This window comes from Apus apus, chromosome Z, assembly GCF_020740795.1.
Source record: "Apus apus isolate bApuApu2 chromosome Z, bApuApu2.pri.cur, whole genome shotgun sequence".
NCBI lineage: Eukaryota > Metazoa > Chordata > Aves > Apodiformes > Apodidae > Apus > Apus apus.
In genome coordinates, this window is record NC_067312.1 from 1,620,916 (window position 1) to 1,648,164 (window position 27,249).

Genomic DNA, 27,249 nt, shown 5'->3' on the forward strand with positions numbered 1-27,249 from the left:
CATTCCAGGCTGCTCCAAGCCCCATCCAACCTGCCCTTCAACACTGCCAGGGATGGGGCAGCCACAGCTTCTCTGGGCAACCTGGGCCAGGCTCTCACCACCCTCACAGCAAAGAATTTCCTCCTCATGTCCAACCTAAATCTCCCCTCTCCCAGTTTTAATCCATCCCCCTCATCCCATCCCTCCCTGCCCTTGTCCCAAGCTCCTCCCCAGCTTTCCTGGAGCCCCTTCAGGCACTGGAAGGTGCTCTAAGGTCTCCCTGGAGCCTTCTCTTCTCCAGGCTGAACCACCCCAAGTCTTTTCATCACCTTATAGTCATCCTCTCAGTGGTGTCATATGGTGCCATCAGGTACCTCTGATGAAAACCCAGATGCCTTTAATTTCTACATGACACGTACAGCAGAAGGTGCAACGAAACCAAAGCCTGATGCAGCACAGATTGAATGCAGACAGGAAGAGATTTTTCAGAAGGTACAGAAAGGATGTAGCTTCTGACCATATATTTCTCATGGAAATTAATGGGAGGTTTGTATCTATCCATGCATTAATGTACACAATGATCCTCCAGCCACAGCTGCTCTTAACAGGAGATATTTCAATTTACTGTTGGGGTGAAGTACCCGTGGAATTTATTTCTCCCTCTCAAACAACAATTAGTCACCTGCTGCACACTAGATTTGAAATCAATGTGTTTCAGCAAGGCAAATCAAAGTCTACTGCCCAGCAACTTACCTGCCTTTTCAATATTTGATGCTTTATCATTAAAACAATTCTACAGGCAATGAAGTGCTACAATTATTAAGTCACACTTCTTTTTATCCAGTAAAACAATGCATTACATTAATGTACCCCAAAAAAATAGAACTCAACCCTCCATCACCAGAAATTGTTCTATTTTGTTATGGCTTGATGCAAGGATATTGTTATACAAGCAGGGAATATCCTATAATCCAAATTAAGGCTCTATTCACTAAGTATTTATCACACATAAGCTTTAAAGCCAGAATGCAAAATGAACAGCACATTGAAATCTGTTATTGTTTGACTAAGTATTAACTCTGTCACTCTTCAGATCTGCCTGAATAACACTAATGTGCTCTGCTATTGTGCAGTGGTTTAAAGAAAGAAGAAAGGGGAAAGGCAGCCATTAGATTTCAACCTGTTTCAGATCCTATTAATACTTGCCAGGAGGAAGGAGCAGGGGGGAAAGCAGTTCTGCCCAGAGAGCACTGCCATCAGGTGGGACATTCACAGAAGCAATCAGCAAGGCTGGAAAAGACCCTTAAGATCCTCAAGTCCAGCCTATGACCAACAGCAGCAGGACAGTGGGAAACCTCAGAGCACTGTTGCTGAGAGAGGATTGCCAGGGATTTCCTGGGGCTTGTGTTAATGAGGCGAGAAGATGCTAAGTCCATGGATTTTTCTCATCTTACCATCTTGATGGTTCCTGATAAAAATTAAAAAAGCAGCTCCAAGCCTGATGTTCAACCCACTGTGCTTGACATCATGGACAACAGGGACCTCCAGTGCAGGGCTAAAAATCAGGCTTCAGGAAGGAGGAACAAAGGGAAAGCACCAGACACAAAACGCAGCAGCAACTGACACCTGATACACACGAAGCTTCACAGCGCCTGGCTTCAACGGGTGCAAACACCTGATGGGAGCAGAGAAGGGTCTTGCCCAGTTTGCAGCTCTTTGGAGTTGAGGGAATGAAGGTGAATGTTGAAAAAGCTTGTTGGGAAAGCACCACTGCTGGACTCACCCATCACTGAGAGCTCAGCGGAGCCGCTGCTGTTCTCGTTCCTGTAGGTGACGACGCACGTGTACGTCCCCGAGTCGTCGTCGGTCACGTTGGAGATGAGCAGGTTACTGCCAGCCAGCAGGGAATACTTCTTGGACCTGAAAAAGTGATAACACGGGTCCACAACCTGGTAAGGCACTGTATCTACCTGAACAAAATCCCCAGAGTAAACGATGCTGTGAGAGGGGAGGTGGAGGTGAGACATGAGGAGGGAATTCTGGGCTGTGAGGGTGGTGAGACCCTGGAACAGGTTGCCCAGGGAAGCTGTGGCTGCCCCAGCCCTGGCAGTGTTGAAGGGCAGGTTGGATGGGGCTTGGAGCAACCTGGGCTGGTGGGAGGTGTCCCTGCCCTTGCAAGGGGGTTGGATCTAGATGATCTCTAAGGTCCCTTCCAACCCAAACCAGCCTGGGATTCAATGAAGTCATTCTCAGCTGGGCTCTTTGTTGTTGATGGCTTTTCACTTTGCTTTTAAATCCCAGCCAGCTGACAGTTATGATTCAATTCCAGCCCTGGATTCAGTGCAGAAATGAGTTATAGCAGCAGGTTAAGAGACATGTCCAGTCTCATTATGATTAAGGAGGGAAAGCCCATGGCCTCCAAGCCACCTTACTGAGCTTAAAGCATCACTCGGTGGTTTGTCTTTACTTTGTTCAAAGAAATGAAGCATTTGAGTCATAGAGATACCAGGGCTGGTAGGCACCTCTGAAGATCACCTAGTCCAAACCCTTCTGCTAGAGCAGGGCCACCTACAGCAGATCCCACAGGATCACATCCAGGTGGGTTTGGAATGTCTCCAGCGGAGGAGGCTCCTCAACCTCCCTGAGCAGCCTGTCCCAGGGCTCTGTCACTCTGCTGTGTAACCCATGAAGGATGGAGCTACCTGATGGGGAGCACTTCATCTCCTCGCAGCCACGTGAAGGTGGGAGGGGGGTACCCAGAAACACAGCACTCCAGGACAGCATCCTTCCCCTCCATGGCCACCACGCTGGATGGTCGCTGCAGGAAAAGCTGCTGCCTGTGCAAACCTGGATCTACGAGAGGAAAAGAAACAGCTGTCAACAACCAACAAATGGAAACAAAACCACATCCTTTTGGTTGGGAATATAAAAGTGACTGACCAATAATGGACCCAGGAGACCAGGGCTTTCAAAGATTGTTCCTGATGGGAAAAATAAAGGAGTCATAGTACAGACATCTACAAAGTGTATCAAGTGGCAACGTTAGAGCTGCTTGCAGGTTGAGCCCAAGGGAGCAATTTGAAGGCAGAATAATGCCAGCTCTTGGGAAAGTGAAAAAGGACTGTTTCTAGCCTGGTGTTAAAGACAGGTTTCAGGAAAAATGCCACAGGAAAAGGCACAGTCGTGGCAGGAAAAGACAGAGAGATACATGAGCTTAAGAGTGGTACTGGATTAACAACACTATTTTGGAGTTGCAAGAGGGAAGTTCATTAATAGGGCAGGTGAGAGAGGAAAAGGAAAGCTCCCAGTTGGGAAAACACAGGAAGAAAAGAATGAAAGAAGTGGAAAACCCCGAACTGAGAAGGAATAAGTAGGTTGATCAGTGCCCCAAATTCTCCTTTGCCCAACTGAAGGTGTCCTTGGGGACAACCCACACGCAGGTGACAACCTAGATGCAAATCCCCCCCCCCGCCAATTGTGCCTGAAATACCAGCAAACAGAACCACATGCCAAGGGAATCAGTTGATTTGTTTGCTTTTCACTGAGCCTGTTCTTCTTCTTGAAAATGACTTTGTTTCCTTGTCACAAATGTTGAAACAAATGTGCTGGACTCCAGCCATTCAACAGTACTCCCTGTTTCCTGACACAGCCATCCAAATGACACAAGAGAAAGGAATATTCCCACCAAATGAATATTCCCACCAAATGAACAACTACGAGATCTCCTAGAATCATCTCCAAGTCATGAGCTGGATTCTGCTCCAACATTCTGCTCCAAGATTCTGCTCCAAGCAGCAGCTGCAACTGGCTGGGTGTCTTCATGCTGGGTTTCCAGCAGCAGCATGTTTCAACTTCTTACTGCAACCAGATGGGGACACAACTTGCAGCCATCAGGAGGTACAAGTGATGCAGAAGTTACACACACCACAAGAGCTGCAGTCTGTGAAGGCATCTTGGCTGATCACAGTTGGTCTCTGAATTGTGTGGTAGCTGTTGCAATAACCCCAAATGCCCATCCTGCCTTAATGTTTGCCACTAAAAACAAGGCAGCTGACTAGAAAACTGAAGGGCTGTGGTGTTTTCAACACTCCCCCCCAGAGTCAGGTGCCCAAAGATGCAAGCAGATGGGCAAAAGCAGAAAGCAAACCAAATCTGTAGAGTACCCAGATCTGATGTGGGAATGTCCCCATGAAGAGTTCTGAAATCACAAAGGAATTGTCTTTGGTTAAAGCGATGAGGATGGAAGATGTGAGCAGCAGGGAGAAGTGCAGCAATGCAAATACAGGGAACAGGACATCAAAGAAAAATGTCCCAGTACAGGTTGGGGGCTGAGCTGCTGGAGAGCAGGGTAGGTGAAAGGGATCTGGGGGTCCTGGTGGACAGGAGGATGACCATGAGCCAGCAGTGTGCCCTTGTGGCTAAGAAGGCCAATGGATCCTGGGATGTATCAGAAAGGGTGTGGTTAGTAGGTCAAGAGAGGTTCTCCTACCTCTTTATTCTGCATTGGTGAGGCTGCATCTGGAGTATTGTGTCCAGTTGTGGGCCCCTCAGTTCCAGAAGGACAGGGAACTGCTGGAAAGAGCCCAGGGCAGAGCCACAGAGATGATGGAGGGAGTGGAACATCTCCCTGATGAGGAAAGGTTGAGGGAGCTGGGTCTCTTTAGTTTGGAGAAAAGGAGACTGAGGGGTGACCTCACCCATGGTTACAAATACGTAAGGGGTGAGTGTCAAGAAGATGGAGTTAAGCTTTTTTCAGTGATGACCAGTGACAGGACAAGGAGTAATGGATACAAATTGGAGCATAGGAGGTTTAAGGTGAATATCAGAAAAAATTTTTTTACTGTGAGAGTGACAGAGCCCTGGGACAGGCTGCCCAGAGAGGCTGGGGAGTCTCCTTCTCTGGAGACATTCAAACCCACCTGGACACCTTCCTGTGTGATGTGCTCTGGGTGACCCTGCTCTGGCAGGGGGGTTGGACTGGGTGATCTTTCCAGGTCTCTTCCAACCCCTATGATTCTATGATTCTATGATTCTATGATTCTATGAAGCTGAAATTTGAAGTTAGATGAAGGAGAGGATTGATAATTGAAACCACAGGCTTTACAAGAACCCATCTGGCTGAGCAGCTGCTTCCAATACATTCAGGAGTGGAAATCCAGAGGTGGTGTGGGCTGGATATTAGGCAAAGCTGCCAAATCCAACCCCACCCAAGAGTGGCTCAAGATACATTTCTGTTCTGTACTTGGGGAAAAAAAAACCAAACAACAAGCAGGAAAGCAAAATTCATGTTTTACAGAGCTGTGAAATCTGTTTTTTGTTGTACTGGAAACAATGTTAATGAGACATCACTGTTTCCTGAACTCCACCAGTGAAAATATTTTCATTAGAACTCTGTCAACAACCTGCAGAGCAGTTAATAACTTGCAGAGATTGAAGCAACATCACACAGCAACCACGGGGAAAAGCAAGAAGACTGCATTTGGATTTTTCCTCCTCGCCTGTCATTTGCCTGGCAAAATGTTGGATGTTCCTGAGGGGTTAGAATGGAATGAACATCCCAAAGTGAGAGCAAAAGTGTTGGCATTGAAGCAGGCAGGAAGACCCAGCCCAAGGTTGAGCTCAGAGGGCACCAGCATGAGAAACTGCTGAGGATAGGAAGGGGGAGGCATCAGCCAACACCAAACTGGGACTCAGATCTTGAGACAATATTGGCAGAGGGCAGAGGATGGACTAAGAGCCTGGAAATTGTTATTAGTATCCATTTTAGGATTTCTTAATCAGCCTAAAATTGACCAAAAATGCTTTAGCCTGGGATGGATTGCAAATGAGTTTTGTATTGAATGGGAAGCAACGAATCCTTTCAGCATCAGAAAATACCACTGCTGCACATCCCTGTAACTTAGCTCTGCTTTTGTCCCCACTAAAGCTTCCATTGAATAAGAATTTCTCTTGCTTAGTTCCTCTTTCCAACACTGATTCCCATTTAGGATTGGCTCCTTTTTGCCTCCAGCAGCCATCTGTGCCTGGAACAGGGTTGGCTGCTGCTCCCGTCCTCTGCAGAGCACTTCTCTTGCCTGCTCTTCATCATTTCCATCTCTTGCTCCATTCAAGACAGACAAAGAGAAGCCTCAGCTTCTGTCTGAACTGTTCTGAAGTCTCTAATGACCGAGCTGCAAGCTGAAAAGGTGGCATCTCCTCTTTGTCCCCCCCTTTCATCTGCAAATGCAGCTCAGAAGCAGATGGAAACCAAACAGTCTCAGTTGTGAAGCAACGTTTTTGCTGCTTCATTCCCAGCTGAACAGAGAGCCCAGGGTACAGCCAGAGATGGAAATGAAAGCCACCTAGACAGCTTAAGTATCTGCTACAGGAAGGCAACAAGAAGAAAATACCTAATTCTTTTAAAAAAATAATAATAGAAGCACTCTCAGAATGGTCAGGTGAAGAATTTCCTCCTCATGTCTCACCTCAGTCTCCCCTCTTCCAGTTTTAATCCATCCCCCTCATCCCACCCCTCCCTGCCCTTGTCCCAAGCCCCTCCCCAGCTTTCCTGGAGCCCCTTCAGGCACTGGAAGGTGCTCTAAGGTCTCCCTGGAGCCTTCTCTTCTCCAGGCTGAACACCCCAACTCTCCCAGCCTGTCTCCAGAGCAGAGCTGCTCCAGCCCTTGGATCATCTTCATGGCCTCCTCTGGAGAGTTACTCCTTCCCTACCACACCATGCCCAGCTCAAAGCCCACCTTACCAGGTCAGCCATCCTACATACACTCATAATGTCACCTCTTCTCAGTCCTCTGGGCTCTAACAGTCCAAGACCTCAAAATAAAAAGTTATATGTTCAGAACAAGGTACCTACAGAATATGCTGCCTGAGAATAGAACCTTAATTGGTTGAAATACTCTATTTTAATGAGTATCTGAAATGAATGCTGGCAGTAAGGCAACAATGTGAAACCTTAGGCTTAAATGAAAGAAAATCTGAACCCTGAGTAGGGTGAAGAGAATATTTTCCTCATCTGACTGGGTAAAATTTAACTCCTCAGGGAAACAAGACTCATTAAAAAAAAACCAAACAACTATCTATAATATTGACACTGCAGAAATAAACTCCAGATCTTCTGACCATTTCAGGGATATAATAATCAAAAATACGTGCCAGAGTTTTCCTCTCAGCTCAGATCTGCCTTGACAAGGGGATGGGGTTGGACATCAAAAGAATTCATTGACCAAAAATGTCTGTGGGACCAGAGACTGCAAACTTCTGCAGCAGAACGTGGTACTGAAGGTACATTTTGGTTTTGGCCAAGAAGGCCACCAGCATCCTGGCTTGTGTCAGCACTGGGGTGGCCAGCAGGAGCAGGGCAGGGATGGTCCCCCTGTGCTGGGCCCTGGGGAGGGGGCAGCTGGAATCCTGGGGTCAGTTCTGGGCCCCTCAGGACAAGAAGGAGATGGAGGGGCTGGAGCGTGTCCAGAGAAGGGCAAGGGAGCTGGGGAAGGGGCTGGAGCACAAGTGTGAGGAGGAGCAGCTGAGGGAGCTGGGGGTGTCCAGCCTGGAGCAAAGGAGGCTGAGGGGAGACCTGCTGGCTCTGCAGCTGCCTGAGAGGAGGTTGGAGCCAGGGGGGTCGGGCTCTGCTCCCCAGGAACAAGGGATGGGACAAGAGGAGATGGGCTGCAGTGGTGCCAGGGGAGGCTGAGATGGGATCTTGGGCAGCATTTCTTGCTGGCAAGGGTTGTCAGGCCCTGGCCCAGGCTGCCCAGGGCAGGGCTGGAGTCCCCATCCCTGGAGGGGTTTCCAAGCCGTGTAGATGTGGTGCTGAGGGACATGGGGCAGGGGTGGCCTGGGCAGGGCTGGGGGGATGGCTGGACTGGATGACCTTGAAGGGTCTTTTCCAACCCAAACCATTCCATGGTTCCCAGCCTCCTCTGCACCTGTCCCTGGCATTTGTTGATTTTCTTCTCACAAATCTCTATCTATTAATGCTTAAGAACGAACCTAAAACCCCAGTATGAAGCGGTGACCTACAAGATCTTCTCTTCCCTGAAGAAAGCAAGCCCTGTAGTTCTGTGCTGAGCCTTTTCCCTGAGCAGTGTGTGCCATAATGAGCCTCAGCAAGACCCACCTTTCCCATGCTCATTAAATCCATGGCACACAGCTCAAATCCAAAACCACAAACAGGACTTGCAAACGTGTGATTTCAGCCGTCCCCATTAAACTGATCTTAGGGAATACATCATTATCTTTCAAATAATAATAATAAAAATATGTCTTCACAAGGAATTATAATTTTATCTCCTTTTTCTGGAAGGTTAATGGAGTAATTGAGACTGTTTGAGATTCACAGCTGAGATTGTGAAGTAACTAAGCATAGACATGTATCCTGCAGCAGGGGAAGGTCCTGGATGATGTTTTCCCTCATTCTGAAATGCAAGGCACAAGCTTCAGACACGTTGTACCAGCACACTTTGTAGTCAATCACTGATTGCTCCCTCAACGAACCCTCAGGATTTTGTGTCCAAATGCATTTTGAAGAGTTGAGGATGCATTTAACTCTCCTCCCAAATTGGTCTTCAGCGAGTGGAAGTGGAGAGGATGGCATCGATTTCTGTCTCCAAGGAAAAGAAAACTGCAAGGACTTGGATTCAGCTGTACAGATGCAGCTCCTGAGTAGCTGAGGAGAAACATGATCCTGCAGCATTTTACAGAATCACAGAATCCCAGGGGTTGGGAGGGACCTGGAAAGATCATCCAGTCCAACCCCCCTGCCAGAGCAGGGTCACCCAGAGCACATCACACAGGAACGTGTCCAGATGGGTTTGAATGTCTCCAGCCAAGGAGACTCCACAGCCTCTCTGGGCAGCCTGTCCCAGGGCTCTGTCACTCTCACAGGAAAGAAGTTCTTCCTGATATTCCCATGGAACCTCCTGTGCTCCAGTTGGCACCCACTGCCCCTTGTCCTGTCACTGGACACCACTGAACAAAGCCTGGCTCTGTCCTCCTGACACTGCCCTGAACGTGTCTGCAACCATGGATGAGGTCGCCCCTCAGTCTCCTCTGCTCCAAGCTCAAGAGACCCAGCTCCCTCAGTCTTTCCTCACCAGGGAGATGTTCCTCTCCCTTCACCTTTTTTTTAGCTCCTTAAGAAAAGGAAATGCTTTCATTAAAAGGTGTTGCATCCCTGCTGCATTTCTAAGTGTTGTCCAGTTGACAAAAGACTCCCTTCACCCCAGAGCCATGCAAATGGTTCAGAACGTGTTGGGAAAACATTGTCCTTTGTTGGTACCATTTTATTTTTCTATTGGAGCAGTCTTCATATTGCAAATTGCAGAACTGAGATGCCTTTAATGTGACACTGATGGGAGGGAATTTCTCTAAGTGTCCGTGGTCCCATTTCGAAACTCGATTAAAAGAGATACAGATTTATCCCAAGTAAAACCCACTTTTGCTCTCTGCTGTCAGAGAAGAAAGGCTGGCAAAATTCCCCAGCCTGATCTCACCATCGTGCCCAGAGGCTGAACACTTAATCCCAAGGAGAAAGGAAGGGTTGTGCGTGACCAGGGTTGGTGAAATCTGTCATTAAAATGATACTGATCTCTCAATATCCAGAACGCATTAAAATGTAGAACCAGGATGCAGTTACTCGGTTACTGCTCTGGGATTTTGCTTTTTGCCTCCACCTCCCAAACCCCTTGCTTGCATTTTTCTGCTTCAACCTTTCTGCCTTCCTTTCCCTCAAAAAAAACAAACAACACACCAACAACCCCAAGCCTGGTTCAGCAGAGACTCTGGGATGCGACGTGACCGGAAGAATCTCTGGAAGAGGGACACAAAAAGATTGTACAATCAGCACCAACACAAATTATCATAGAATCATAGAATCCCAGGGGTTGGAAGGGACCTCGAAAGATCATCTAGTCCAACCCCCCTGCCAGAGCAGGGTCACCCAGAGCACATCACACAGGAACGTGTCCAGGGGGGTTTTGAATGTCTCCAGTGAAGGAGACTCCACAACCTCCCTGGGCAGCCTGTTCCAGTGCTCTGTCACTCTTACAGTAAAAAAACTGGGGCATGAAGACACTGTTCTGACTACAATCACTTAAATAAAAATACTGAGTGCAAGAGAAACTATGCCAAGTCACTGCTGGAATGTGAGACTATACATCAGGGGTCTTATTTCTAGCTTTAACGAAGATTTCTTGCAAAACACTCATCAGTAATGAAGATAAAATATTTACAGTCCTTTCAGAGAATCCCAGACTGGTTTGGGTTGGAAGGGAGCTTCAAGACCATCTAGGTCCAGCCCCCTGCACGGGCAGGGACACCTCCCACCAGCCCAGGCTGCTCCAAGCCCCATCCAACCTGCCCTTCAACACTGCCAGGGATGGGGCAGCCACAGCTTCCCTGGGCAACCTAGGCCAGGGTCTCACCACCCTCACAGCCAAGAATTTCCTCCTCATGTCCCACCTCAATCTTCCCTCTTCCAGTTTTAATCCATCCCCCCTTGACCTTTCACCACAGAAGTCCCTCCCCAGTTTTCCTGGAGCCCCTTCAGGTACTGGAAAGCCTTTGACTGGTTCTTTGAGATCCTCAGGTAAAATAATCTCCAGTTTCTTCCTGCAGGGGTAGAGAAGGGACAATGCCTGTTGGGACTGACTAGATAAAAGGAGGTGCCTATTTCCTTCAGCCACTCAAGAGCTAGAGGGAAAGTTTCTACAGAATGAGAACCTGCTCCTCAACTACATTCTCACCAGAGGACAGAGCTGAGGAGAGGACAGCACCACCTCCACCCTCCAGCTGAGCTCTGGCAGACCTTGCCTTGGACCCACATTGTCCTTGAGATGCAAAGACACAAGGAGTCACGGAGCAGGGAATCCAGAGAAGAACCTGAGAAAAGCTTTCCAGTGCAGACCTATCACTGTAACTGGGAGGAGCAGTTTTGCTCCCAGTCCTAGTCTGGTTGGAGTTGGAAAAAAATAAAAAGGAAACAATCAAACACAAGGTTGTGCAGCTTTTGGAAACAAGGAGCAACCCCCCAAAAAACCCAAATACCTGCTCAGTAACCATTCCTATTTGGAGACCTGGTGGCTACAAAATCTTATCTAGCAAATAGATTTTATATTGATCTTCAATTTCTTTAATGTCTTAGGCAAGAAATCCTCCTAGAAACCTACTATAGCAAATCATCCCCAAAACCTGGGCTTTCACACACTGATATTGACTGGTTTTAATTGCATGGACCATCTAATTTTGTGCCTCAAAGATGCCAGGCTGACAAACCATCAGCTGCTCGAGGGGGTGTTTGCTGCAGACCCCTGGAAACCTCAGTATTTAAAATCTATGGTCAATAATTAATGGTCCTGAGACTTTCTCAGCTTCTCCAGGAGCTGCATTTTATCTGGGGGCAGATGAACATTTTACACAAGATTTTAAGCCAGTGGGGTGACCACAGGACTGAAGTTTTGAATTCTTTTATATAAAAATAACTTAAAAAAAAATCAATGTCATGTATGCAAGCACATGTATTTATTTTTAAAGAGCATTTTACTTTTCTGCCTTGTAAATACTGAAAGAAGCTCTATTCCTTTCATCCATTCATGGTATTATTGTTTCAGTTCTATTTGAAAAAAACATTTGTACCCTGAAGTTAATCATAGAACCATTAAGGTTGGAAGGGAATTTAAGGATCATCTAGTTCCAACCCCCCAAACTTCACTAACTCTTTATATCTTCCACATCTTTGACTCATCTGACTTTCCAGAAATTGTGAGGTTTTATTCATAATTATGATCAGATGATTTGTTCCAGTATTTTCCCCCCCTCCCCTGATGTCTTTGGAACTAAATGCTGAAGGATTCAGGTTGTCCTTCCACTGCCTTTCAGGTCAATGTGTCTTAGGGACATTGGATTATATTTCTAAAATAGACTTGCACCTCCACAATAGTCACTGGATTCTTTCCACTTCAATTCCTCCTAACTTGACTCCTGCACAGGGGAATTCTCTCTTGGTGGAAGAGATAACTTCACAAAATGTCATGCTGATAAGAAAACACTGCATGTTTTGCCAGCCAGGTGGGGTAGTGGGCAGAGAGAAGAAGCAATGTCACCCAGGCAATGAAAGGGAATTTTAAAATTAGGTGCAATTCTGAAACATCAAACCAGATGCTTGAAATTACAGGACATTTTAAAAAGTAACTGTTAAAAAGTAAATGTTAAAAATTAAATATTAAAAATTAGATGTTAAAAATTAAATGTTAAAAATTAAATGTTACAAATTAAATGTTACAAATTAAATGTTAAAAACTAAATGTTAAAAACTAAATGTTAAAAATTAAATGTTAAAAATTAAATGTTAAAAATATTAAATGTTAAAAATTAAATGTTAAAAATTAAATGTTAAAAATTAAATGTTAAAAATTAAATGTTAAAAATTAAATGTTACAAATTAAATGTTAAAAATTAAATGTTACAAATTAAATGTTAAAAATTAAACAAAAGCCCCCCCCAAAAAAAAAAACAACAACAAAAACAAACACCAAACCTACAAATTCATTACATGCCAAACCTTCATCTCTGATGTTTAGGATCTATAATAGTCCTCAACACTCCTAATAGTTAATTAGCATGATATTATTAGTTATCATTCTGAAATAATATTATCTGCTACAGCTCTGGTGCTGCTGTTTAGTACGAAGCAAACCTCAAAGGCAGAAGGAAAAGCTGTTCCAACAATTCCCTCTTTGTCTGGGATTCTTTGTGGACTGCACTGGGACAGTGGGATCTGTGCTGAATCTCAAGTGACCCACCTGGTCCCTCACTGCCCCCCCCCCATTTTCCAGCCAGCCTCTGGTCCCCCAGGCAGCACCAGCAGCCTCCAGCCACCTCCTTGTCACCAGCTTCCCCAGACACCAAGAACCTTCCAAATACCAACTTCTGCTCCCCCCAAAAAAAACCCCAGAAATAATCAACATACTGTTGTTAAAATACTTGATCTGCATTAAATCTGGGGGACTCTAGGTAGGTCTCCATCTCCCTGCTCACTTTCCTTCCAGCATGACCAGCAATTATCCACGGGAAACTGATGATTTGTGTGTGTTATGCAAGAGATGATTGATATTAATCAGATTTATGTAGGGGACAGAGGCGAAACAGCTCGTTCCCCAGGATTCCTAATAAGCATTTGAAACTTCACCTTTGCTTGATGAAGGGTCAGAATATAGTTAAGCTTATAAAGTGACTGCTCGTTTGGGACTTTTCCAACCAGGAATCTACCTTGTAAAAATGCACATGGGCAGATGATGAAGACAGTAGGACAGGAGCAAGTGTGAGTGCTCTCACCCCTCTGCCTTGTCTTCAAACGTGGCTTTACCAGATGACACCTTAGGAGGATCTATTCACCCACCAAGAAAGTCTTTCCCCCCCGAAAAAAAATCCATCCAATAATGAATGGGCTGGGACAGGGCACACCCCATCCCATCCCATCTCTCCTAAGGAGGGAAAAATGAAGCAGGAAATAGAAATCAGCCCGTTTCAGCAGCCTTGGAACAGGCTGCCCAGGGAGGTGCTGAAGGCACCGCTCCTGGAGGGGTTCAAAAAACAGGTGGACGTGGTGCTTGGGGAGATGGTTGAGTGGTAGGGAGGATGGTTGGACTGGATGATCTTGAAGGTCTTTTCTACGACTCTGTGTCAAGGCTTTTGATCCACTCGTTGGTCATTTTTGAAAGGCAGTTGGAGCAGCAACTGAAAATCCAACCTTGATATAAAGAGATCACGGAATCATGGAATGGTTTGCCTTGGAAAGGACCTTCAAGATCATCTACTTCCAACCCCTGCATGGGCAGGGACACCTCCCAGTAGACCAGCTGGAAAACTCATTACCTAAACCAACAGTTTCAACGACTGTTCCTGGTTTAAGTGTTAAACTCCTTTCAGCCATTAGTTTTTCATCTAGTTCAGAAAACACTGCTGATGAAAGACTCTTTCCCCTCCCCCCCAAGTCCAGAGCACACTACCAGCAATTCTACCAAGGTCTCCAGGCTCAAGTGACATTTCTCATGTCTTTACCCAAAATCAAGCAACATAGAGCAAAGAGGATTCTATCCTTTTCTGAACTATTCTCCATTTACATACATTTAAGTTACATTCTCCTGTTGGAAACTCATATCCAGCTGGTCTTCAGGGAACAGAAATCCCCTCCCAAAACCTCCTGGCTTCTAACCACAAGTTTCCCACACTTTGGTGCATCATCTCACTGATAAAAGATCATAAAAATAGAGGAATTCAGCTCCAACCATCACCTGGATCCATCTGTGGAGGGGACTCATGGCTGGAATCCTGCAGCACCCCCACGGTTTCTGAGCCATAAATCACTTTTTGTTTGCTGGGTTTTTTTGTTTGGTTACCTTCAGTGGCTTTAATTTGGTTTTTATATGTACTCACCAGAATTAGGGCAAGGCAGCCCTGCAGGAAATAGCCACTGGGGAACATCAATGTGGAATTGGTTAGATTTTAAATAAAAGAAACAAACTCACAAGTTCAGTCTTTACTTTAAACGGGCCACATCTGGTAGGAATCTGTTTTCATTTAAGAATAAACACAGTAAGACACTAGCTGCTGAGGTTCAGAATAACCTAAAGACCTGGCTTAGACCATTACTGGCTGTTAGGGTGTGTACAACAACACAGGGACCCTTCCTGGGGTATAAAAGATGAGGAGAAAACTTTATGGCATCTTTGCACCTGCTCCAAGCTCAGGCTGTTGCAGAAGGAACTGACAGCTGAGCTTCAAAAACCAGGTGCTCGAGCTCAGCCAGACCTTCCTCCAGACTTAGTATAAAACTCTCCTCAAAAAAAAACAATAATTGAGTATCAAAGAATGGTTTGGGTTGGAAGAGACCAGAAAGACCACCCAGTTCCAACCCCCCTGCATGGGCAGGGACACCTCCCAGCAGCCCAGGTTGCTCCAAGCCCCATCCAACCTGCCCTTCAACACTGCCAGGGATGGGGCAGCCACAGCTTCTCTGGGCAACCTGGGCCAGGCTCTCACCAACCTCACAGCAAAGAATTTCCTCCTCATGTCTCACCTCAATCTCCCCTCTTCCAGTTTTAATCCATCCCCCCTCATCCCATCCCTCCCTGCCCTTGTCCCAAGCCCCTCCCCAGCTTTCCTGGAGCCCCTTCAGGCACTGGAAGGTGCTCTCAGGTCTCCCTGGAGCCTTCTCTTCTCCAGGCTGAACACCCCAACTCTCCCAGCCTGGCTCCAGAGCAGAGTTGCTCCAGCCCTCCCAGCATCTCCGGGGCCTCCCCTGGACTCTCTCCAACAGCTCCACGTCCTTCCTGTGCTGGGGACCCCAGAACTGGACCCTCTCCTTTCCCATACAGCTGCTTCCCAAATGGAATGCCCTCAGATGAGGTGCTTCCTGCATGTACACAACCACCCCAAGTCCAGCCAAGGCAGCACTAACTGCAAAGCCCTCTCAGCACCACAACATCTGTATTTAAAGATGTCTAACATGCCAGCTGCTCTTCTTCAAAAAAACTGACTCAGTTGAGCACCAAAGCAAGGCTGAGCTCACCAGGCAACTTCTGTGGTGTGCAGGGACTCAACCTTGACCATCAGCCTCTCCTGCCTCGTGCCTTCTCCTGGCATCCATTCCAGTTCACTCCTCTCTTGCTGCTCTTACTCCTCTCTCAAGAAGGGCTGAAGAACCAGCAACCAAGCTCCACTCCCACTAAAAACTAAGGAATTACATGAGATTGTCCCATTATCTTGTGCTGCAGCTCAAGAGACAAGTGTAGAGCGAAGGAACCTCCACAACAGACAATAATAAATGGCAGCAGATTCCTTGAACAGCTCCTGATAAATGCAGGATTATAAGGTATAAATAGAGAATTAATAGCTTTCAGGCACCAAACTACTCAACTGCTGCTTGGAAAAAGTCATCTGTATTTTTGAAGTGTGCAGACCTCCCAGAGAAACTTCCTCATTCATTTACAGAAGTAATGAACTCGACTGAGCACTAATTCCTTAATATTGGCTTCCATGAGATCTTTTGCCTTTTTTTTTTTGGTTGGTAGCATTGTCCCCTTTACATTAATTCAGGGAGCACATGCAGTTCTTTGAGTATTTCCTCGTGTTCCCAGTATTTGCTGCAACTTTTCACCTGGGATTAAGTTTCTAGACCCCTAACCCAGCTCTTCCTGCATTTGAAATGAGCTTTCTGCAAAAAAAGCTGCACTGGCTCCTCTTAAAATTAAGAGCAACAGATTAAACCTGACGTGCAAAACTCCTCATGAGTTTTGCTCATGTTTCTTGGGCTTTTTTTTTTTTAATACAAGTGCTTCAAAATCCATTCTCAGGTGGCCTGTCCATTTGGCACTTGGTTTCTGATGGGGGGGTTGGAGCTGTTGGTGAACCCTGGGTTTATTGTGAGTTTATGGGGGAGAATCTGCCCCTTCCAGAGCTAAAAACCCAACTGCCCAGAGGGAAAAACACTTGCAAATGGGCACTTGGAAAGAGTCTTTGTGTCAGCAAAGGAAAAACTTCCTGCCCAACACTTTGTCCCCCCAACCAGACACGTTCATGAGCCTACAAACCTCTTCTCTTGGGTCACCAAGGTTGAAGCCTGAACTATTTCTTCATTTACATGGTGAGTGGAATCACAGATTTGGGCCTGGCAGGGTGAATTTTACTTTGCTGTCCAGAAATCAGCCATTTCTTCACCCCAATATTTTGTTTTTCTAACCTGTATGATGTCAGATGATTCATTTTCCTATCATCAGGAGACACTGGTATCTCCAGACCCACCATCATGTCACATCAAGTATTGAAGCCACAGACACTCTCACTAAAGGACTAAATGTTTCTCCTTCATTCTTTTTTTCTCCTTACACCCTCTTTGGAAGCCACAGAGAAGACTAGAAACCACGTGCCAGGATTGAATCCAGCTCACCACAAACCTGGCCAGGTTGGGGGGCTCAAACAAATCACAACCACAAGCTTTGGGAAGAGCAACATTTTTAAAAATACAGAGTGATTCTGGATTGCCTACACTATTAATTCATTCATGTTGCTTTGTTGCTTCTTCCTTTGAATGGGATTTAAGACTTTGTGGGGTTTTTTTGTGTCCCCAGGAACCAGGGGAAAAGAAAAAAAAGAATACCAGAATATTCTGCCTTCACTAATTATAGGAGAGGAGAGCTGCAAGTGAAGGCAGATTTCTACCAACAAAAAAAACCAGGAGAGGCAGAATTAGGAGCCAAGTATCAGCTGGCTCTGAACCATCAAAGCGTGCAGAGGAGAACCAAACTCCCAAGAGGCTCAATAAGATCTGAATTTTTCTTTCAGGAGCACTACTCATTTCTTAGAAGAGCTGCTGTCTGCTCACATTATCCACAAATGAGACCTTGTGCTGTTTGCCCTAAGCCAAAAAAAAGCCTGATGGACCCCGTGAGTTCCTTGGTATATTTTTTTTCCTCATTATTGGCTCCAATGTTTCCCTGGTACCAAATTGTAACATGCTGGGAAGAGATCAATTAAGTCCCCTCTCTCCTCCAGAAAAGCTTGAGCAGGGCTGTTTAGCCAGGAAGAAACATCAATCCAGCCACAAATGATCAGAAATGTAGAGGCAGAGGAAATTAACTCTGAGGAGGCTGAGAAAAGTCTGGCCTAAGACACAAAGGTTTCTGATTTTCTTCCTTTGAATCAAGACATCTGGAGGGAAAAAAACCCCCCCAATCATTTCCCCATGGATCTCAAATGGCCACGGGGCAGGAATGGCTCAGTGCTGCCCTGAGGATAAGGACCAGCACAGGGCTCTAAGGTTCATGGTGAGCTTGGAAGCCCCAAGAAGATCCAACCTGGACCAGCCCATGAGATAAACCAGCCAACGGGGGACAGGTCCATGCTAGGGAGATTGGGCACAAACTCTGGGACCCCCCAAAAATAGGGAAAACCCCCCAGGGAATTCCAGGTGACATGGTCTTCCTCTGTTGCCAGCTCCTCCAGCTACAATTTTGCTCTGCAGCTCCAAAAAGGATCAACACCTGCTCCTGCAGCACAGAGTGAGGACATGGGGTTTGCAACTCCAAGTTTAGAGAGTGGGGGGTGATTTGTTTGCTGTCAAATCACAAATGCAGAAGAAATTAACTCCTCAAATTCCTTTACAATAAATCCCAGAGCTATAAACCACTCCTAGAAGTGAGGATGAACTCACCAGGCTTCACATGGCCACCTCCTTAGAGCTGGTCCTGGCCTTCCTGATTTGGGTCACCTCAGAAGTCTGAGAGTCCTGCTCAGTGACCTCTCACTCCACGAGAAACGATGCCAACCAACAACATTGTCTAGGAAGTGCAGAGCCCCCAAAATCCTAACTCTAGGTACTTAATTTAGTTTATTTGCTGCAATTAGTTTAATTAACTACATGTCAGCACGTAGAAGGGAAGGGGATTTTGCAGCAGTGCCTTTTGCAGACCACTCTTTTGGTGCTCAGCTCTTGACATGAAACTGCAGGGGCAACCAACTCTGGTTGAGCTCATGAAGAGGGACAGTGAGATGCTCACTTGGCCGTGAATTGAGGAACATCATGTGTCATGGTTAAACTGTGTCAGACCCCAAATTGTAGCTTGGACAGCTTGGTAGATCACACCAGGCACTGAAGCATCCAGCAGCCTGACTTTGAGTAGGTCAATTCAACAGCTGATCCCAACAAATTCCCTTTCCAGGCAACGGAGTAGAGATGAGCTCTTCCAGAGAATGCCCTGGAGAAGTAATTCCAGGGCTCCCACCAGCACTGTGAGATGGGAATCACAGAATCACAGGCTGGAAAAGACTCTCAAGATCATTGAGTCCAACTGTTAACCTAACACAGACAAGTCCTTAACTAACCATATCCCTAATTACTATGTCTATACAACTCTTCAACACCTCCAGGGATGGGGACTCCACCACTGCCCCAGGCAGCCTGTTCCAATGCCTGAAGTATTTGTTTCTCCACTGACCACGTAAAAGAAACCAGCTTCATACATATCTGATTTAGGCACCTGAAGTCAGGCAGCATGAACACTTTCCCTTGGGGTCAGCTCCTCACCTTCACATCTAACTGCTTCTAAAGGTCTCCAGGCTCTTCTACATGAAGAACATCTTGGGATCTTGTAGAAATAAATGGAAAGGAAGTGGGATAAAGCAGCCTAGCTGGCCCAGGAGGAGTGGCTTCTCTTTTTGAGGAACAAAGGAGACAGCCAGACAAGAAAGTGGTGTAGAAGGGGTCCAGTTCTTACCTGCCAAAACTCTGACTTCAGCATCATTCCCAGTTCTGGAGCTGGCGGGGTTTTTGGCCAGGCATCGGTAGATCCCGCTGTCCCCGTGCTGAACCCTGCTGATCTGCAGAGCTCCTGAGGGCAGGATGGCCACCCTCGGGTCAGCTGGGCTGGGCAACAAGTCCTCCTGGTTCTTCTGCCAGTGCACCAGGGGCATGGGCTCACCAACAGCTTCACACTTCAGCAGGATGGTGTCTCCTGCAAAAGCCGTGACAGATTCCGTCTGGGAAAGAAACCTCAGTGGTCCTGCAAGTACAAGCAAAAAAAACAAACCCTAAACCCAAGCAATTATTGAGCTGCTGATACCAGAATGTTGTTTCCATGCTGATGTAGAGCTTGTTAACAATCCTGACTGAAGAACTCAAGTCCAAATTCATGAGACAGTCTGAAAACTACTTGGGAATCTGCTGTCATGGTGGGGTGACTAACACTTGCCTTTGGGAGTGACACTCATTAAGAGCAAAGAAAAGATGCATTAGCAGGATCAAGAGGAACAACAAATGACTCACAAACCCACTCAGGAAGAAATGGACCAGATGTGCCATCATGCAATCCCAACTGTTCACAACAGGGGGGTATTGGAAGGGAAGCACAAGTAAAACTACCTAAGGTCAAGAAACTGTTCCGGTCACATCTTGGTTATTTAGAGGGATTTCTCTCTACAAGGAGCAAACACTCTAAGAAGTTCTTTGGGTCACATCATGAAGTTTGTTAAACGTGTCTGGTTTCACACCCCCCCCATTTTTGACTCTCAAGAGCAGGGAAGAATTGAATTCCTCAAGGCCCAGGTGGCCCAGCCTCACTTTGTGCAAAACCATGAGGACCCCGTCCTTCGTGGGCTGCAGAAGGAAAAGCTGGTAAGAAGAGGACCTGGCTGGTGAAGCTAGAAGAACACAAGAAGGTCAACACTTTCACTTCAAAAAAAGAATGTTGAAGAGAAAAACAGGGTGATGGAAAGCTGCTGAATGCTGCAGACTTTTCCAGGAGGAAAGACAGCTACGTCCAACAATTGATCATAAAAACTTGGATTGAAACAATTGCCACCAAGGGATTTTTTTTCCCCATGGAAAAACCATGGACAGGCACCAAACCTGCTGTGTCCCCACAAAGCTCAAGCTTTGCCCTGTCTCTGCACCCTCTCCCTTTCTGCAGGCATCCCAACTCTTCTTCTCAAGTTTAAAAAAGCATCATCAAATCGGAGAAATGAGGATGATCCCAGATTCACAGAATTTTTGGAGTTGGAAGGGACCTTCAAGATCATCAGGTTCCAACCCCCCTGCATGGGCAGGGACACCTCCCACCAGCCCAGGTTGCTCCAAGCCCCATCCAACCTGCCCTTCAACACTGCCAGGGATGGGGCAGCCACAGCTTCTCTGGGCAACCTGGGCCAGGGTCTCCCCACCCTCACAGTGATCAAAAGATCAGGATGTTGCAGACAAACTTTTTGCTGTGAAAAGACACTCACCATGTTTGGTTTTTTTTTTGCCAAGATGATGTTCAAAACCTCTTCCTCTCTCTGCAGGACCATAATACAAGTTTTCTGAGAACCATCCCTGCTCTCTTGGCTTATGCTGGTTTATTTGAAGGGCAGGTTTGCAACCTCCAGAGATGTTGGAGCTGGCTCAAGGGAACAGGCTGGGCAACACATTCCAAGAAAGTCACTTTTTGGGATAGACTTGAATGAAAAAACACTGCAGACCCTCAGTGAGGCTCCACTCTAGAGCTCAAGGGTCACAGGCTCATCTCCATGTCTTACACCCAAACCTGCTCAGGGAACCATGTCCCACCCAGTCTCCTTGGCAGCCCGTCAGCATCTCTCCTTACAGAAGACCCAATTATTAAGCAATTAATGTTCCCTTCAGAAAAAAAAAGCCTTATCACTTGGGGGACAGATCTCAGGGCCTGCAAGAAGTCGAGTGATTCCATCTTCAGCAATTTCCTAGCACTCAGTACAATCCCCCAGAGAACAACTGCTTTCAATGCTTGGTTTCCAATTAAAGCCTGCAAGGTTACTCAGCATCAAGACTCATATTCCCCCCCCCACACACACACCCTTTCAATTCACACAATACCTGAAGGGTGAGGAACCAAGGGAATGACAAAGAGTGATTTCCTTCTGCCTGCTTCAGAAAATAGGAAGCACATGGCTGAGTGCATCTGGAAATGTAAATATTTTAGAAACTGCTGTCTAATTCTCTCTTCCACAGGCTGGCTTCCAAAAAGCTGTTATACTTCAGTTGCTCTATATTCTTTTTTTGTCTGCTAGCTCCCATTTATAACCCTGAGAAGATGTGCACCAATAACATGCAGCAGACAGCTCAGAACAAGCCCTGCAGACGACACCAAATCATCCAAGCACAGACGTGGCGTGTCCAGGTTCATTCACAGAGTCAGGAACTAAAGAAACTGTTCTTCTAGCCACCCCCATCATCTGGGACTGGAAGCTGTGCCATCTGCAAGGAGATGCAGCTGGAGGAAAAGCTGGAGAGTCAGATTTTTGATTGGGAAGAACCAAATCAGAGGGAGGGAAAAAATCAAAATTCAAATTGACATTTTGTATTTCAAAATACCTTGTGTCAAGTATTGTCACCCACCCAGGGCAGCCAGTCCTGGTGCCAGCAGACAGGAAAAGGAGGAGGACCCAAAAGGGAAGGATTTTAATAGTACAGTCAACTTGATATGAATAAGATGGTTTGTGCCTTTGCATTTTTAGACATGAAATGGGGGCAGTTAAGGTTTCTGTGGATGGAAGTGGAACCAGCTTGCCACAAAGGGCACCTCAGTGCAAAGTGAAGGAGAGGAAGGGTCCTGATCTTCTGAGAAGCTGAGGATGAAAACCTGCCTGGTGATCCCAGAGCAGATGAGGCCAGAAGAGGACGGATCAAATAATCACAGGCCTGTTTCTTATTACCTGTTTTCTAGAGGAGAAAAGTTCAACCCCTCCTCAGACTTGAATCTGACACTGGAAATGCTTCACCCTGTTAGGAGCAGAGTATTTCAAATGACACTTAACCACCAGCTGGGATCAGACTTAAGGTATGCCAGAGGAAAACATCATAGCAAGGAGATGAGAACAAATACATAAGCATCAATAATGTGTGAGCATTTGTCCCTTATGCCTAAATTAGTCCTCCCATTTCCCAAGGCTTCCTGTAAACTCAGTCCAGACAGCAGGACTTTGCTCCAGACAAAGAAATTTCTTGCTTTCAGACAACAGAAGAGCCCATGGGGGTTACCTAAATGAGGCGGCTACACAAAGGACATGGACCTTTAGGAGGGAGTCCAGAGGAGGCCATGGAGATGATCCAAGAGCAGCTCTGCTCTGGAAACAGGCTGGGAGAGTTGGGGTTGTTCAGCCTGGAGAAGAGAAGGCTCCAGGGAGACCTTAGAGCACCTTCCAGTGCCTGAAGGGGCTCCAGGAAAGCTGGGGAGGGGCTTGGGACAAGGACAGGGAGGGATGGGATGAGGGGGGATGGATTAAAACTAGAAGAGGGAGATTGAGGTGAGACATGAGGAGGAAATTCTTTGCTGTGAGGGTGGTGAGACCCTGGCCCAGGTTGCCCAGAGAAGCTGTGGCTGCCCCATCCCTGGCAGTGTTGAAGGGCAGGTTGGATGGGGCTTGGAGCAACCTGGGCTGGTGGGAGGTGTCCCTGCCCATGCAGGGGGGTTGGGACTGGATGATCTTTAAGCTCCCTTCCAATCCAAACCATTCCCTGATTCTATGAATTGAGAGCTTATGACCACTATCAACAACGTCACACAAACAACTGTGTCCTCAACTGTTCCATCAAAACAGATATTGAAAAGTAACTGAGAATTTCAGAGGACAAGAACATCACAACATCCTGAGAAATAAACTTCTACTGCTCATATTTGCTGCCTTTATTTTTCCCCACGTCTCGGGTGTAATTTTGCCCCAAGCCTGGGGAGATCCTGAAATGGATCTGCCTGTGCTGCTCAGCATCCAGCAGCTGCAACCACAGGAAGAAAAGACCCAGCTCAAAATCTGGAAGCTTGATTTAAGCTGTCAGACTTCAACAAGGACGACTCTGGTCCTCGGCCCTTGTCTGCAGGAGGGATGGAGGCATTAAAATTGGGTACTGAAATGCAAGTAATTACTTCTGAAGCACAGAAGCAGACAGGTCCAAATTAACCAAAGCAGAGACAGTTACAGAATTCTGTACACAATTAACTAAATTATTATATTAGTGTGTGTGTACATGCATATCTGAGTGCAGAGTCTTGAATCTATATTCTCATGTAAACAAGAGATGATATTTAGATTTCACAGGTGAAGAGCTGTGTCTCTAAGATACAGGTTAAGATATTGAAAGTCAGCAAAGCCACAGAAACTGGTGTCCCACCAGCTTGTAAAATGGGGCAGTTTCTAACTGCCAAGAGTTCCTGGGGCTTTTTAGGCACTGGTGAAGATGCTGCAGTGATGGACTTGCTCACTCGAGGCCACAAGAGAAATATAAGGTAAGCTGGGTTCAAACCAGGCTGTCCTAATCTCTTCTGTAAATATATCAGTGTTTCCTCTTCAAAAAAATGGAGTGAGAGCTTCTTTTGGGGCCCCCACAAACTGCAATACATATCAGGGATTAGCCAAGGTGGGGAGAGGAAAGTTTGGTTCATGCTGAGTTCTCCAGTTTTCAGCAGAAAGGAGAAAAATCCTCCTAAGGGAATGAGCTTCAAGCACAATTCAAGCCTGTGAGCTCTGCTGAAGAAGGGTTTACTTTCTGCAAAGAAAAACGAAGGGCCACCATCCCTGGACACACTGAAAGGAAGGTCAGAAGTGAAGGGTTTAAAGAGACTGGATGATGTTTAATATTCATTGAACAAGAGTCAAAACCAAATCGACTTCCCTTGCTTTGCTGCTGTCCTCTTAGCATGTGGCTCCTTGCTTTTGGATTTGGGACTGACTCATCCTGCTGTGTGCCAGGGAAGTGCAAGCAGCTTGGATGTTTCCAGCCAGATTCATCCCCACCTCCAAGCCAAACAAAGCACTTGGCCTGCTTTCAGGAGGACCAAACTGTGATTGCTTTTCCGAGCCTCCACGTTGAAGGGCGAGACAATTCCTTCTGCAATTTGTGTTTAGCATTCCATTAGCATCCTGGAAAAATGTAGCTGGCCAGCCTTGCTGTCAAGTCTTCTGGTCTTTAGGTGGCCCTCCAAGGTGAAGACTGCAAGGGGCAATCTCTGCCCTTCTCCCCTTTAGGGAGGAGGATAATTTAGCTGACCTGGAAGAGTAGCAGAGGTCTGGAGGGAATCTCTGTCCTGGGTCAACTTACAACAAGGTCAGAGAAACAAGGCACAGATTTATAGGTGACTGTAAAAGCAACAATATTTCCTAGAATCCCAGACTGGTTTGGGTTGGAAGGGACCTTAAAGATCACCCAGTCCCACCCCCTGCATGGGCAGGGACACCTCCCAGCAGCCCAGGTTGCTCCAAGCCCCATCCAACCTGCCCTTCAACACTGCCAGGGCTGGGGCAGCCACAGCTTCCCTGGGCAACCTGGGCCAGGGTCTCACCACCCTCACAGCACAGAATTTTCTCCTCATGTCTCACCTCAGTCTCCCCTGTTCCAGTTTTAATCCCTTCTCCCTCAACCTATCACACCATGCCCCTCTAAAAAGTCTCTCCCCAGCTTTCCTGCTGGCCCCCAGTAGATAGATAAGATGTAAAGAGATAAGAGAGGATTTAAGGGAGAGTTTGGGCTCAAACACTTCAGCTGTGTTCCAGCCCTGGTGTGTTTCTTAGCCATGAAAGTGGCCCAGTTCCCCAGGCATCCTCACCCTTTGAGGAGGTTGTAATCCTGGCAGTTTACTGTTTGATCAGGTTCCTCAAATAATGCCAGGAGAGTCCTCATGACTCCTCTCAAACCACATGGAGAGGCAAGTCAGAAGCCACAGCTTCCTCCATCAGCCCTACCCTCACCTGAACTCGTTCACACAAGCCCTGTTGAACTCACTGCAGAAGGAGAAACCATCCTTCCCAGATGGACAATTCCCATGCAGGAAGACAATTCCCATTTTTGAGGACAAGGAGCACACTGAGGTCTCCTCCAGCCCAGGGATTCTCTCTCCCAGCAGGTACAGCCCATTACAAGGACCACAGCACCAATTCTTGCCAGCAATCTCATTCCACCAAGAAAGGCTGAGGGAAGATGAAGCCAGGATTTGCCCTTTGCTGCCTCTTCCCTATCAACAGGAAATAAATGAACTTATTATTCTGAGAAAAGACTTTTCCCTACCCCGTGTTACTGATGTCAGCTCAGATTATCAAAACTGCAAGACTTTTAAGACCTAATTCACTTGTCACCTTTTATGTGGGTCACTCCCTGGCTCCTCTCAGCAGAACCCATGGAAACAACCTCTTTTGTTCCAGCCACATCTTTCTGCTGCAGAGGGATTTGCAGCAAGGATTCAACAGCTTCATGGTCAGTTCTACTTTATCTTCACAGATCTTTCTGATTCAAAGCCCAAAGCTCTTGTGCCTCAACATCCCACACGTGCAGAACACATTCAGAACAAGGAAATCATCTCCACTTTAACTGAATTGTTCAAGTACAACCTCAAGGTTCCTTTTCTCTTCTACCTACAGATTTGTCAGGGTTTCAGAGAGCCAAATCTGTCGTTCTTCAAGATCACAGCTTGAAACTGTGGCCTTCTGAGAGCCACGGGCAAAACATGAATCTCCAGAGCTCCAGATTTATAGCCCTCCAGGGCTGCTCAGTCAGGGGGTTGGATCCACTTCCCCTCTTGCACAATTTCTACAATTTCCTCATTTCTCAAAGAGAAAGGAGTAAAAGCATCGAATCATCTAATGGTTTGGGTGGGAAGGGCCCTTTCAAGGCCACCCAGTCCAACCCCCTGCAGCAAGCAGGGACATCTGCACCTAGACCAGGTTCCTCAGAGCCCCACCAAACCTGAGCTGGGATGTCTCCAGGGATGGGGCATCTCCCACCTCTCTGGGCAACCTGGGCCAGGGTCTCAGCACCCTCAGTATGAAAAATTCCTTCCTTCTACCTGGTCTAAATCTCCCCTCTTTCAGTTCAAAACCATCAGCCCTTGTCCTACAGCTACTGGCCCTACTAGAAAGTCTGTCCCATCTATCTGACAGGTCCCCTTCAGGTACTAGAAGGCCACTAGAAGGTCTCCCTGGAACCTTCTCTTCTCCAGGCTGAACAACCCCAACTCTCCCAGCCTGTCTCTGGAGCAGAGCTGCTCCAGCCCTCTCATCATCTCCATGTCCTCCTTTGGCCCTGCTCCAACAGGTCCATGTCCCAGTTGTGTTGAGGACTCCAGAGCCTGGTGTGCAGGATTTGTTGTTTGTTTTTTTTTACTGCAGACAGAAATTGCAAAGTTGGACCATTCAAAGTAAAAGCCTCATCAGAAAAAAAGGTTTCCAGGGATGGGGCACCTCCCACCTGACTGGGCAACCTGGGCCAGTGTCTCACCACCTTCACCATCAAACATTTCTCCTTTATACCTAGTCTGAGAGCAGAGCAGATACTCAAAGCAAGCAAACTGCTCACATTTAGGAACAAGCCTCCACCATGCAGGACCCCCTGGACTGGGACTCCTTGCCATTCCCAGTAGCCCACCACCACAACTACCACCCTCATCTTTCCCCCTCATCCCCAGCCAAGCCCACCTCCTGCTTTGCCCCTGTTAATGCACAAATCAGAGGGTGTCAATCTCTTCATCTTCCTGTCAGCAGCTCTTGCCAGCACTGGTGGCTCAGAGCCAGCCCAGCAGAACAGGCTGCCAATGAAATCATCAAATCTGCCCCTCCAACAGGAAGCAAGCAAGGAGAAATGAGGCCCTTTTTGGATGGCTGAAGAAGCTAAAAAGGGCCAGAATTCAAAATCTCTAATGAAAAGCATAAAAAAATATGCAGGCTGTCTCCTTGGTGTGCCAGGCAGCAGGAGTTTGCTGGTCCTGGCATTGTTTAGGCTGTGAT

General features: G+C 46.8%; 1 protein-coding gene across 1 annotated transcript in view; it reads right to left on the reverse strand.

The window, feature by feature from the left end:
- Positions 1–27,249, reverse strand: part of DCC (DCC netrin 1 receptor) — a 502,453-nt gene that overhangs the window by 239,584 nt on the left and 235,620 nt on the right. Inside the window, exons 3-5 of the mRNA XM_051642548.1 lie at positions 19,245–19,529; positions 2,682–2,832; positions 1,763–1,899 (exon numbers count right to left, since the gene is read on the reverse strand). Of these exons, the coding sequence (XP_051498508.1) occupies positions 1,763–1,899; positions 2,682–2,832; positions 19,245–19,529 (573 nt within the window). The remainder of the gene's footprint in view (positions 1–1,762; positions 1,900–2,681; positions 2,833–19,244; positions 19,530–27,249) is intronic.